We start from the raw sequence: 12,753 nt of genomic DNA on the forward strand, positions 1-12,753 counted from the left end.
AGACTTAACTGTTCACTGCACTTTAGTTCTACCCCATGGATGCTGCAATGTGCAGCTTCTACAAATGCAAAGAAATTCCTTACCCTCACTAGAGGTATAAGAGCAGCAGTAACAGAGTAACAAAAAGAAATATTTAAATGTATCCTCCCTTGAAATTAGAACTTACCGCTGCCATTGATTTCTGTCACGTAACTGCAGATATCTCCGTTGTTGAAGACTGTCGCATTAACCATTGCACTGGATCTCGCTCCAAGCCGATTTGAGGCACTGCAGTAATATTGCTGGTGTGTGTGCTTGAAGGATTGACAATGCAGAGTCAGCTCATTGGTATCTGAGATCTTCGGATACCCAGATGAGGTTTGTTCATACCATCTGTATTGAATGGGAAGGGATCCCTGGAAGGACTCACAGGAAAGTGACACTGAGCCCCCGAGACATGAGACATTTGCTGGTGACAGATATCGAATCACAGGAACAGACACGAGTTCTGTGGGAAAGAATTAAACATTCAGACACTGAATGAACATCTGAAAATCAGACACTCTTCTGTCACTTTATTACGTACAAATATTAACCTGATCATTAATACAAATATCTAATCAGTCAATCAGACGATCAGCAACTCAACTCATCAAAGCATGCAGAAATATTCAAGAGTTTCAGTCAATGTTAGGCCAAAGTCAGAATGCGGAAGTATTGTGATCTAAGTACCTTTGAGCATGCAATTATTGCTGGTGCCAGACGGGGTAGTAAATATCTAAGGCACTACTATCCTCCTGGGATTTTCACACACAACTGTTTCTAGAGTTCAGTGAGAATGGTACGAACAACATGAAAAAACATCCAGAGAGCAGCAATTCTGTGAACAAAAGTGCTTTATTAATGAAAGAGGTCAGAGGAGAATGGCCAGACATGTTCATGCTGACAGAAAGGTGACGGGAATTCAAATAACCGTGGGTTATGACAGCGGTGTGCTGAAGAGCATCTGAAGGTACAACACGTCAAAGCTCGAAGTGGATGAGCCACAGAAGCAAGAGACCATGAACATCCACTCAGTGGCCACTCTGTTATGACAGGAGGTTTAAAGGCAGCAACTTGTGAGATATCTGTCACATGTTTGGAGGCTTTCAGGAGAGAATGAAATTGTAACTGGGTTCAGAGACCTGCCGTATAGAGGGAGACATTTGGTACTGATATTAATGCAGAGATAGTGAGGGATGGACAGTGTCTGGCAAAGATCATGAGACTTTTATTTTATGGAAGGCACAAATCAATCACTGAGAAACCTACCATCATTTACTGTTAGTTTTAAATTAAATCTTGTATCGAGACCTGGTGTTGTAATTCCACAGCCGTACCATCCTGAATCTCCAGAGTGAAGATCTTCCATAGTAACAGTAAATATTCTCCGTTCCGGGTTATCTGTGATTGACACTCGTCCACTCCGTCTGTGCTGCTCATTTGTTTGCACTAAAACTGAACAATAGAGAGTCCATCCATGGCACCAATACTTTGTGTGTGAGCGGTACTTTTCTTCATAGTGACAATCGATTGTGATCGCTCTTCCCACAACTCCTCTTACAGATTTCTCTGCCCACAATGCACCTGAAACTGAGGGAGGCATTGTCAGATGTGAGGGAAAGGAACAATTTAATACAACAATTATTTTTCAACATGACGGTAAAAACAGGTGCAGGTCATGTACAGCATGTGGTCCATGACAACACAGCCAATGATTTTTGTGTGAAGTGCAGTCAGTGCTGTTACTGTGTCAGCCGTGTCAGTGATCTCTCTTCCCTGTGTCGGTACATTGTGGGTTCACTTCCCACTCCAGAATCCTGAGCAGAAACCCAGGGCTGATCTTCCAGTGCACTGCTGGGGGAGAGCCGTAGTGTAGCCAGAGGGTGTTGACTCTATGGAATTCAATACCATACACAGCTTTTGAGGCCATGAAAGTGTTCAACTTTCAGTTGCTTCAGAATATGTCAGCCTTTGAAATGTCCACAGAGCTTCCAGCTATTTCATAAGATGCTCCCAATTTTGTGTGTGTGTGTGTGTGTGTGTGTGTGCGCCTGTGTGTGTTCAGACAAGGTTCTGAAGCAATTTGTAAATATTGTACCTATCAAGTATTTCTATGTGTAGTTAGAAGGTGGCGCAACAGTGGTCATTAGTGCTTCTGTGTCTAGAAACTCAGGTGAGATTTCAATAACTGTTGAGATACTTTGAGTACGAAAATCCAATTTATTATTTCTGGAATTTAAAAAACAAGTATCAATAATAATAATGATGAACTGTCAGATTGTAAAGATCCCATCTAGATTGGAAAGACTTTTAGGGAGAGAAATTTCTTATCCCTACCACCCTGGTGTACCTTTGACTCCAGATCTAGTAACGTTCTATGCTAACTGCACCACTGAAGTGGCCCAGGAAGTCTCTGATTTCAAGACAATAATGTCAAATGTCACAGTGATCCCTGCAGAGAGAGAACAGATCCCAGCAATGGTAGATCTGATGTTCTCGCTTAACAGGTTGCAGTAGATTTCTCCAGCTGGACATATTCTCCCCACACCTGGCTCTACACAATTCCTCTTTTCTCCTTATCTGCTTCCACCTCTCACCCACCTCCAAACACCATCCCTTTTCCACCCCATTCCATTTGCCTGTTGTGCTTCACTATTCCTCAGCCCCGACTAACGTGAGGACCCAGCTTCACGCCTCCCCCTCTCCTATTTAACCCTCTCCCGCTCTACTCACACATGAGGCAGGGTCTCGACCCGAACCATTGACATTTCCTCTGCCCCTGACAGAAGCTGCTTGACCCATTGAGTTTCTCCAGGAGTGAACTCTGAGCTCCAGTTTCCGACAGCTTTAGTGTCTACGGGTATCAAGCATTCTTGTGAAAACGTTGTACGACCCCCAATCCAACACTGATTATGCAGTTGTCCAGTGCTGTCTGTAACTCACCAGGTAGGAAACCAGTCAGAAGGATCAACGTCCTCAGCATTTTATTCACGGAGACACAGCCAGGACCTGTCTGTCCTCAGAGAGAAATGACTGAAATAAAATAAGGAAGAAGTCAGTCGGAAGTTTGATCAAAAAAACTACAGTAACACAATTGGTGTGTGGTACATGACAATCTGAAAAGCTTTTAGTTATATTTAGCAGGACAGGAAAACTTAAACTATTCTCAAAGAGTGAATGAAGTGATGAGAAGTGTTAAAATATTAGAGACAAGCAACAGGAAACGTTTTAATCTGAAGTCAAAATAAACGACTGTAGGTGTCCTGAAGCAGGGAATTAAGCTGAAATGTTGACCACCTGACTCCTGAAGTTCAATTTATTTTTTGCATGATTTATAGTGTTAGCTGTGGTGCGTCATTGGGAACAGTGTTCATGGTGAAAAGTTAACGATGGAAAGAGAAAGAGCCCATGTAGAGTGTTGTGAGTGTGAGGAGAAAGTTTGATGGCTCTAGGCGTGTACTCACTGGAGATTAGAAGAATGAGGGGGAGAGGGGGAATCATATTCAAACCTATTGAATATTGAAAGGACAAGACAGAGTGGATGTGGAGAGGATGTTCCCTGTGAGTTCTAGGATCAGAGGGCAGTGCCTCTGAGTACAAGCACATTCCTTTAGAACAGAGATGAGGGAAAATTGTTTTAGCTGGATGGTGGTGAATCTGTTATATTCACTGTCACAGATGACCGTGGAGGCCAATTCACTGGGTATATTTAAAGTGGAGATTGATAAATTCTTGAATAGTAAGGGCATGAAAGATTATGGGGAGAAGGCAGCAGAATAGGGTTGAGAGAGAAAATAAATCAGGCACAATGGAATGGTGGAATAGACTCAAAGGGAAGAATGGCCTAATTCTTCTCTCTGCCTTTTGGTCCTATGGTCTTCTGATACAGGCAGCAATCTGCTGAACCTCTTCTGCAATCCCTCCAATGTTTCCACATCTTTCTTGCTATGCTGCAAACACAACTACACACTGACCTGAAGTGTGTCCTAATCATATTTTTATACATTTGCAACCTGAATTTTCATATGCACATTGCTGGCTCATTGCCATTAGCGGAAACACATCTCCCTCTGTTCCAAATTTCAGGGAGTTATGGACTTACACTCCAAGCTTTGTCCGTCATTCCGGATCTTGCCTTGGTACCCCCAGCACTCAGGGCAAACCCTTTTCTCATTGTTACCATCAGTAGGGAGATACAGAAGCCTGAAGGCACACACTCAGCAATTCAGGAACAGCCTTTTCCCCTCTGTCATCCAATTCCTAAATAGGTATTTTATGCATAAAGACTACCTCACTTTTTTAATGTATATTATTTCTGTTTGTGCATGATTTTAATCCATTCAGTATATGTATACTGTAATTTATTTTTTTCTCTTCTTCTATATTATATATTACATTGAACTGCTGCTGCTAAGTTAACAAATTTCATGACACATGCCAGTGATAATAAAAGTGATTCTGATTCGGGTTCTGATTTTGATTCTGATAACTCAATGTTTTGGGGAGCTTGCTGCTGAGGAGGGAGCAAAGTAGGAAATAGGTGTGATGTAGAAGAGGCTTTTCACGCAAACTCAGCATACAGTACTTCACTTCATTCCCTCTCCTCTCTGAAAACCGTGTCTGCTCTTTGAAGGAAACTTTAAAGCACACCTTTTCTGAATTCTATTCCATCTGTCAGTGCAATTTCAAGAACTCTGATGGATTTTCACTTTACTCTGGTTAGATGTGAGAGGAAACCAAGTGAATGGAATTACACAGTCACAATGGAGTAAAATCCATATCAGATCTGTTCTTAAACCAAATCAACTCAATTTTGACAGGAAATGATCTGTGTTAAGTAGACAACCCCTGTAGTTTCTATTTCTCATAGAATCACAGGGCACAGTTAATGGGCTGGACACACTTGTCCAAGGAGAAGACATTTCTGTCTTACCTGGCTCAACTCCATGGTCTCCCTTTCCCCTAACCCTGCATATCTTTGCTGAGATTCTCAGTCTCTAGCATCACAGTATCTCTGTTCACCAGGTTAGATCTTCCTATGTTAGTCGAAGTGTGATCTATCCACATTCATGCTGTGCAATTATCTGGGACAGATGAAGTCTGAGGAGAGCTTCAGTGCAAGGAATAACAATTCTCACATGTCACACATATTGTAGAAGTAATACAGAATCATAATCAAAATCAGTCTTAATATCACTGACATAATGTATGTTGTGAAATTAAATGTAGCAGTCCTAAATGGGAATGTTCGATGATTACCATTGGAGCTCTACACAGAGTCACGACTTCTCGGTGCCATCTTGAATTTTATCTGAACAATGTTAATTGTTCAACCTTGATTTCATTGTAAACACTGGAAAATCTGCAGATGCTGGAAATCCAAACCAACACACAGAAAATGCTGGAGGGAACTCAGCAAGTCAGGCAGCATCTGTGGAAATGAATAGATAGTCGACATTTCAGGCTCAGGCTCTTAGTCAGGTCTGAGGAGAAAGTGAGAAGTTGCCTGAATCAAAAGATGGGTGAGGGGCGGAAGGCTATCTGGAAGGTGATCAGTGATGCCAGCTGGATAGGAACAGGTGTAAAGGCAGTAAAAGAAGGAATCTGACGTGAGAGGAAAGTGGACCATAGGAGAAAAAGGAGGAGGGGCCTAGGGAGAAGAACCAGGCTGGTGAGAACTGGTAAAAGAAGGGCCTCCGACTGAAACCTTGACTGTCTATTCACCTCCATAGATTCTGACTGACCTGCTGAGTCCCTCCAGTATTTTGTGTGTGTTGCTTTTGACCTCATTGTAGTATGAGGGTTGAGGTGATTCAAGAATGTAGCTCATTTATATTTTCCTGAATTTTTGTTGCTGACTTTGCAATTGTTTATAAACACTTAATTTCACATTGTATATCAAGAGATAAATCATAAAATAATTCAGTATAGATGGAGAGCTGTTGTAATTTTGGGTTTGTTACATTTGCTTTAGGGGAAAACAGTGCAGTATATTAGCCATGAATGTATATCTGCTTAAATTCTGTACATTGTATAGTATGAGTGCTGGCTCTATTGCATCAGTCACTGCTGTCATCAGTCTAATGTTCACCCTCAGCGAATGATGTGGTTAGAACTTCTGTCTTCTTTACTTGTCTTACCAAACAGAATATAGAGAAGTAACAGCAGATGCTACACATTGACAGATTGTTCTGGCCTCTTCCTGCATTGCACCATCACTTCTTGGAAAACTTCTCAAAGGTCATTTTCATAAATAACCTGGATGAGGAAGTGGAGGGATGGGTTAGTAAATTTGATGACACAAAGTTTGGGCGTGTTGTGGATAGTGTGGAGGGCTGTCAGAGGTTACAGCGGGACATTGATAGGATGCAAAACTGGGCTGAGAAGTGCAGATGGAGTTCAACCCAGATAAGTGTGAGGTGGTTCATTTTGGTAGGTCAAATATGATGGCAGTATACAGTATTAATGATTAGACTCTTGGCAGTGTGGAGGATCAGAGGGATCTTGGGGTCCAAGTCCATATGACACTCAAAGCTGCTGCGCAGGTTGACTCTGTGGTTAAGAAAGCATGCGGTGCATTGGCCTTCATCAATCGTGGGATTGAGTTAGGAGCCAAGAGGTAATGTTGCAGCTATATAGGACCCTGGTCAGACCCCACTTGGAGTACTCTGCTCAGTTCTGGTCGCCTCACTACAGGAAGGATGTGGAAACCATAGAAAGGGTGTAGAGGAGATTTACAAGGATGTTGCCTGGATTGGGGAGCATGCCTTATGAGAATAGGTTGAGTGAACTCGGCCTTTTCTCCTTGGAGCAACGGAGGATGAGATGTATAGATAGAGGTGTATAAGATGGTGAGAGACATTAATTGTGTGGATAGTCAGAGGTCTTTTCCTAGGGCTGAAGTGGCTAGCATGAGAGGGCATAGTTTTAAGGTACTTGGAAGTAGGTACAGAGGAGATGTCAGGTGTACGTTTTTAATGCAGAGAGTGGTGAGTGCATGGAATGGGCTGTCAGCAATGGCGGTGGAGGTGGATAGATAGGGTCTTTTAAGAGACTCCTGGATAAGTACATGGAGCTTAGAAAATCAGAGGGCCATGGGTAACCCTTGGTAATTTCTAAGGTATGAACATGTTAGGCACATCTTTGTGGGCCAAAGGGCCTGTATTGTGCTGTAGGTTTTCTATGTTTTTAACTGTGGGTCAATATCCTGATGAGAACAAGTGCAGAGATACAAAACATCTTCAGCAAAGTATTTTTGTTTCAGCAGCTAGATCACTGAACAACAATAACAATTTGGTGAAGAAAAGTGAAAAGGTCATTTAACCATCGTGTTTAAACTGGATCCCAATCCTGTGCATACCTCTAAATACAATGGTGGGATTGTAAAACATTTTCCATTCGGTTGTTGAGAAGTCATACAAAAAGAGCAGCTTCATGAGGTATTGGTCAGACTGCATGTGGAAGATGGTGAACAGTTTTTGGCCCCTTATCTTTGAAAGGATGTGCTGTATTTGGAGCGGATCCAGAGGACGTTCCCGAGAACAATACCAGGCATGAAAGGGTAAATATGTGAGAAGTGCTTGATGTCTTGGGGTCTGTACTCGCTGGAGTTTAGAAGAATTGGGGAAGGGTTCTCAATGAAACCTCTTGAATAGTGAAGGGCCTAGACCTGGGTTGGTGTCTATGTGGAGAGGAAGTTTCCTCTGGTAGAAGGGTCCCTGACCAAAAGGTACTGATTCTGTGGAGTTTATTATCACAGATGGCTGAGGAGGCTAAGCCCTTGGACATATTTAAAGCAGAGGTTGATAGGTTTTTGTTTAGTAAGGGTGTCAAAAGGTACTGGGAGAATAGGGTTGAGGTGAACAATAAATGAGCCATTATAGAATGGTGATACAGTCTCAATGGGCTGAATGGCCTTCTGCCACTATGTGTCATCGTCTTATGATCTGAAGTGATAGGGCAATGCAGGGAAAGGTTGCAACAGTTAGTTTACGTGAGGCATCCATTGATACTTAACTATATTCTATTTTTACAGAATAAGACAAGTAAAGAATACGGAAGTCCGAACACAGACTCAGGGCAGTAATTGTTGCCAAAAGTGCATCTACGAAGTACTGACTTGAAGGGGGTGAATACTTATGCAATTAATTATTTTACATTTTATATTTCAAATAATTTACATCACTATGTAGAGATCTGTTTTCATATGCAGAAGTGTCCATAAATCAGGGCTTCATCACCTGGGACTGAACTGTATTGTCTTTGTCTTACACCTCATTCCTCTGAGCAGATCTGCTTTCTAAACTGACAGTGTTCCATTATTTATCCAGATCTGAGGAGGGGTCCCTGACCTGAAACTGGGTTCAATGGCCCAAAACGTTCAGTGCTAATTCCTTTACAGAGATGCTGCCTGATCTGTTGAGTTCCTTCAACACTTGTGTGTGTTCAATCAGTATACAGGAGGACGTTTGAAAATCTGGTTGTATAGTGTCACAACAACTATCTCTCATTTAACATCATCAAAACCAAAGTGCTGATTATTGACCACAGTATGAGGTATCCAGAAGTCCACGAGCCAGTATTCAGCAGGAAATCAAAGGTGGAAAGAGTCAGTAACTTTAAATTCCTTGGCATTATCATTTTAGAGGATCTGTCCTGGGTCCAGCACAAAGAAAGCTGACAGCGCATTATTTACTTAAAAATTTGCAAAGATCAAACTGTCATCTAAAACTTTGACAAAGTTCTATAGATCCACAGTGGAGCATATTCTTACTGGTTGCATCATGGCATGGTATGAAAACACCAATGTCCTTGAATGGATAAACCTATAAAAAGGTAGTGGATAAAGTCCAGTTGATCACAGATAAACCCCTCCTCACTGTGGAGCACATTGTCACACTAAAAACAGCATCTATCATCAACTAGGCCATGCTCTCTTCTTCCTGTTGCCGTCAGGAAGCAGGTACAGGAGCCTCATGTCCCACACCAGCAGGTTCAGGAACAGATATTACCCCTTAATCATGGGGCTTCTGAACCAGAGTGGATAATTTCACCTATCACTGAACTGATTTCTCAACCTATGGACTCACTTTCAAGGATTCTACAATTCATGTTCTCAAATATTATTTAGAACTTATTTACCTATTACTATGATTATTATTTTGTTTTTCTTTTAGTATTTCCATTTTTTTTTACTCATTGGTTATTTGTCTTTGTGTGTAGTTTCCACTGATTCTATTGTGTTTCTTTGTATTTACGGTGAATGCCTGAAAGTAAATGAAATAGTATATGGTGACATATACAGTATGTCCTTCAATAATAAATTGAAGTTTCTTTTCTGACAATTATGCAATCATTTGATCAGAATAAAATAAAAGTTAATTGAAATTGGGTATATTTCCAGTCAATATTCAGGGGTATTAAAGACGAATGAACAATGGAATTAAAAGTTGGGTGTTGAACAAAATGAGTGATTGCCTTGTTGCAGCTTGCAATGGTCAACGGGGTGTGAATCTGCAAATAGAAGTTGCTACTTTTCTCAGAGTTGACATGTAACTGTAACCCGTCGATGTACAATTCGCCTCGGAGCTGCTACATGAAGGGAGCTGTTTGCAGATGTAAAGATCATCACTCATGATAACAAAATGCAAAATATTAGAAGATTCTTTGTAATCAGATAACAATGTGGTATAGCACAAGTTTTTTTCACACAGTGGATGAGAAAGAGAATAAGTAAGGCAAAAGGCCAGCATTACATTGAAAACTGCAGCAGGTCACTCTTATGCAGCGAGTTTCAACCTGGAATAAAACCGCAACCTACAATCCAATTTTGAGCTTATTATAGTTGTATATCTTTCACCTTTGATTGAGATGATGTCAGTTTCTTTGATTAATATGACAGAGGATTCACATTTTAAGGCATCAAGTTTCAGTAACTGACAGACTATAGTTTCAAGATCAGGCACCTGAATCAGCATGGATAACTTCACTCACTCAACACTGAACTGATCATGACACAGAAACCTAAGGGCTCACTTTCAAGGACTCCATAACTCGTGTTCTCAGTATTTATTTATTTGGAGATTCAGCACAGAACAGGCTCTTTAGGCCCAATGAGCCACACTGCCCAGTAACCCACCGATTTAACCCAGCCTAATCCCAGCACAGTCTTCACTAATTCATTTGACACAAGAAGATGGATTTCACTGTATGCTTCGAAGTTTTGATGTAAATTTGATGAATATAAAGCTAATTTTTAAAAATAAAACAGAATATACATGCAATATTTCCTTCCCGACCCTGTAGCCCATTGGTTTCTACTGAAACTGAATATTGGTGACCAGTATTCCATGGCACCAATACATTGTGTGTGACTGATTTACTGTTGCATAGGGGCAATCATTTATGATCACCTTTCCTACAACTCCTCTTACCCCATCTCTCCATCTCCACAATCCATCTCTCTCTAACCAAAAGTAAACTGAAATTGAAAGCAAAATTCTTGAGGATCTGAAGAGAATTCAGAATTGAAGCGAATGAGGGTGAGAGACAACATGATAGAGATGTACAAGATGATCAGAGGCAGAGATCAAGCGGTGATCCAGAGAATATCTCAGGGCAGAAATGGCCAATGTGTGGGGGAATAATTTCAAGGTGATTGGAGGAAAGGATTGAGAGGGTGTCCGAGGCATGTTCTTTACACAGAGTGGTGGGAGCATAAAAAGCCTTACCAGGAGTGGTGGTAGAGGCAGATACACTTAAAAGACTCTTAGATAGGCTTATGGATTATAGGAGAGCTTTAGAAGGGATGGATTAGATTGATCTTATAGTAACACACAAATGCCAGAGAAACTTAGCAGGCCAGGCAGCACCTATAGAAACAGGTACTGTCCACGTTTCGGGCTCAGACCCTTCAGCACCTACTCCCCAGTTTTCAGGAACAGTAATTACCCTTTCACCATCATACTCCTGAACCGATGTGGATAACTTCACTCACTTGAACTGTGAACTGATTCCACAACACATGGAATCAGTCTCACTTTCAAGGATTCTGCAGCTCATACTCTCAGTATAAAAATAATGTATTAAAATATGTGTATTTTTATCTGCACTATTTGTCTTCTTTTGCACCTTGGTTGTTTGTCTGACTTCATTTATGTAGGTTTACACAAATTCTATCACATTGCTTTATTTTTCTCTAAACGCCTGAAAGAAAATGAATCTCACTGTAGTATATGCTGACATGCATGTACTTTGATAATAAATTTACTTTGACTTTGACTAGTGCAGCACTTTGTCAAAAGGCTTTTGAAAATCCAAGTAAACAACATCCACTGATGGACAAAGTCTTGTTCCTCTATGCAGCCTGTTAATTCTTTAAGGAGTTCTAACAAATTTGGCAGGGTAGATTTCTCCTTAAGCAGATTATGCTGACTTCAGCCTATCTTACCATATACCTCCAAGTACTCTGAAACCTCATCCTTAATAACAGATTCTAACATCTTAGCAAACACTGAAGTCGGACTAATTGTCCTATAACATCCTGCCTTTTGTCTCCCTCCCTTCTTAAAGAAATGAGTGACATTTGTAGTTTTCCATTCCTCTGGAACCATACTTGAAAGATTATTACTCATGCCTCTACAATCTCTTCAGTTAGCTCCTTCAGAACCATGGGGTGCAGTCCAAGTAACTGATCCTATTTCACAATGTCCTCTCTCCTATTTACACCATCTTCCCTCTCCACTCAGGTTCAATGCAGAGTCTCAACCCAAACCACCAACAATTCCCTTCCCCCAGACAGATGCTGCTTGGCCTGCTGAGTTCCTCCAGGAGATTTCTCTGAACTCCAGTTTCTGACATCTTTAGTGTCTACACGTATTCAAGCCCTGTTCTGGAAACAATGCAAACCAAAACTGATTATAAAAATACCCCATGCTGGTTGTCACTCACTGGGTAGGAAACTAATCAGAAGAATCGAAATCCACATTGTTTTATTCACTGAGACCCTGTCAGCACTTGTCTGTTCACAGAGTGAAATTGCTGTTGAATAAAATTAAGGAAGAAGAGGGCAGGAAGTCCAATCGCGAAACCACAGTGAGCTAACTTAGGCTGATATGTGAACATATGAAAAGCAACACACACAAAATTCTGGAGGAACTCAGTAAGTCAGGAAGCGTCTATGTAAATGAACATACAGTCGATATTTTGGGCCGGGATCCTTTATCAGGTCTGAAAAAGAAAGGGGAAGACACCAGAATGAAAGGATGGGGTGAGGGGATGCAGGCTAGCTGGAAAGTGATTGGTGAAGCCAAGTGGGTGGGTGGGTAAGGTAAAGGGCTGGAGAGGAAGGAATCTCGTAGGAGAGGACCGTGGAACATAGGAGAAAGGGAAGGAGAAGGGGACCCAGGGGGAAGTGATAGGAAGGTGGGATGAGGTAAAAGGCCAGAATATCAAAAGCTCTTAATTATATTTGTCAAAATTAAAGACAATTCCCAATAACAGATAGAAATAATGAGAAAAGTCGAATTCTTAGACGCCAGCGACAGCAGATGTTATAATCTGCAGCAAAAATAAATTGCTGGAGGAGTCATGATGCAGCAGCTTAATCTGCAATGTTGACCATTCTGCCGGACATTAAAAGTGACAGGTGCGTAAAAAGGACCCGAAGGATTATTGGCAAACCAAGTTACCCCGACCACAAACTGTTCCAGCTGCTACGATCCGGGAAACAGT

General features: G+C 41.3%; 1 protein-coding gene across 2 annotated transcripts in view; it reads right to left on the reverse strand.

The window, feature by feature from the left end:
* LOC140210041 (polymeric immunoglobulin receptor-like) overlaps positions 1-12,100 on the reverse strand; it is a 32,867-nt gene extending 20,767 nt beyond the window's left edge. The window contains exons 1-4 of one of the 2 annotated variants that reach the window (XM_072278816.1): positions 11,971-12,100; positions 2,965-3,054; positions 1,291-1,611; positions 167-487 (exon numbers count right to left, since the gene is read on the reverse strand). In XM_072278816.1, coding sequence (XP_072134917.1) covers positions 167-487; positions 1,291-1,611; positions 2,965-3,004 — 682 coding nt within the window. In that variant the 5' untranslated portion in view covers positions 3,005-3,054; positions 11,971-12,100. The remainder of the gene's footprint in view (positions 1-166; positions 488-1,290; positions 1,612-2,964; positions 3,055-11,970) is intronic. The other variant, XM_072278815.1, reaches the window with a different exon arrangement.
* Between the last annotated feature and the right edge of the window lie 653 nt (positions 12,101-12,753).

Source organism: Mobula birostris, chromosome 14, assembly GCF_030028105.1.
Source record: "Mobula birostris isolate sMobBir1 chromosome 14, sMobBir1.hap1, whole genome shotgun sequence".
Lineage (NCBI taxonomy): Eukaryota > Metazoa > Chordata > Chondrichthyes > Myliobatiformes > Myliobatidae > Mobula > Mobula birostris.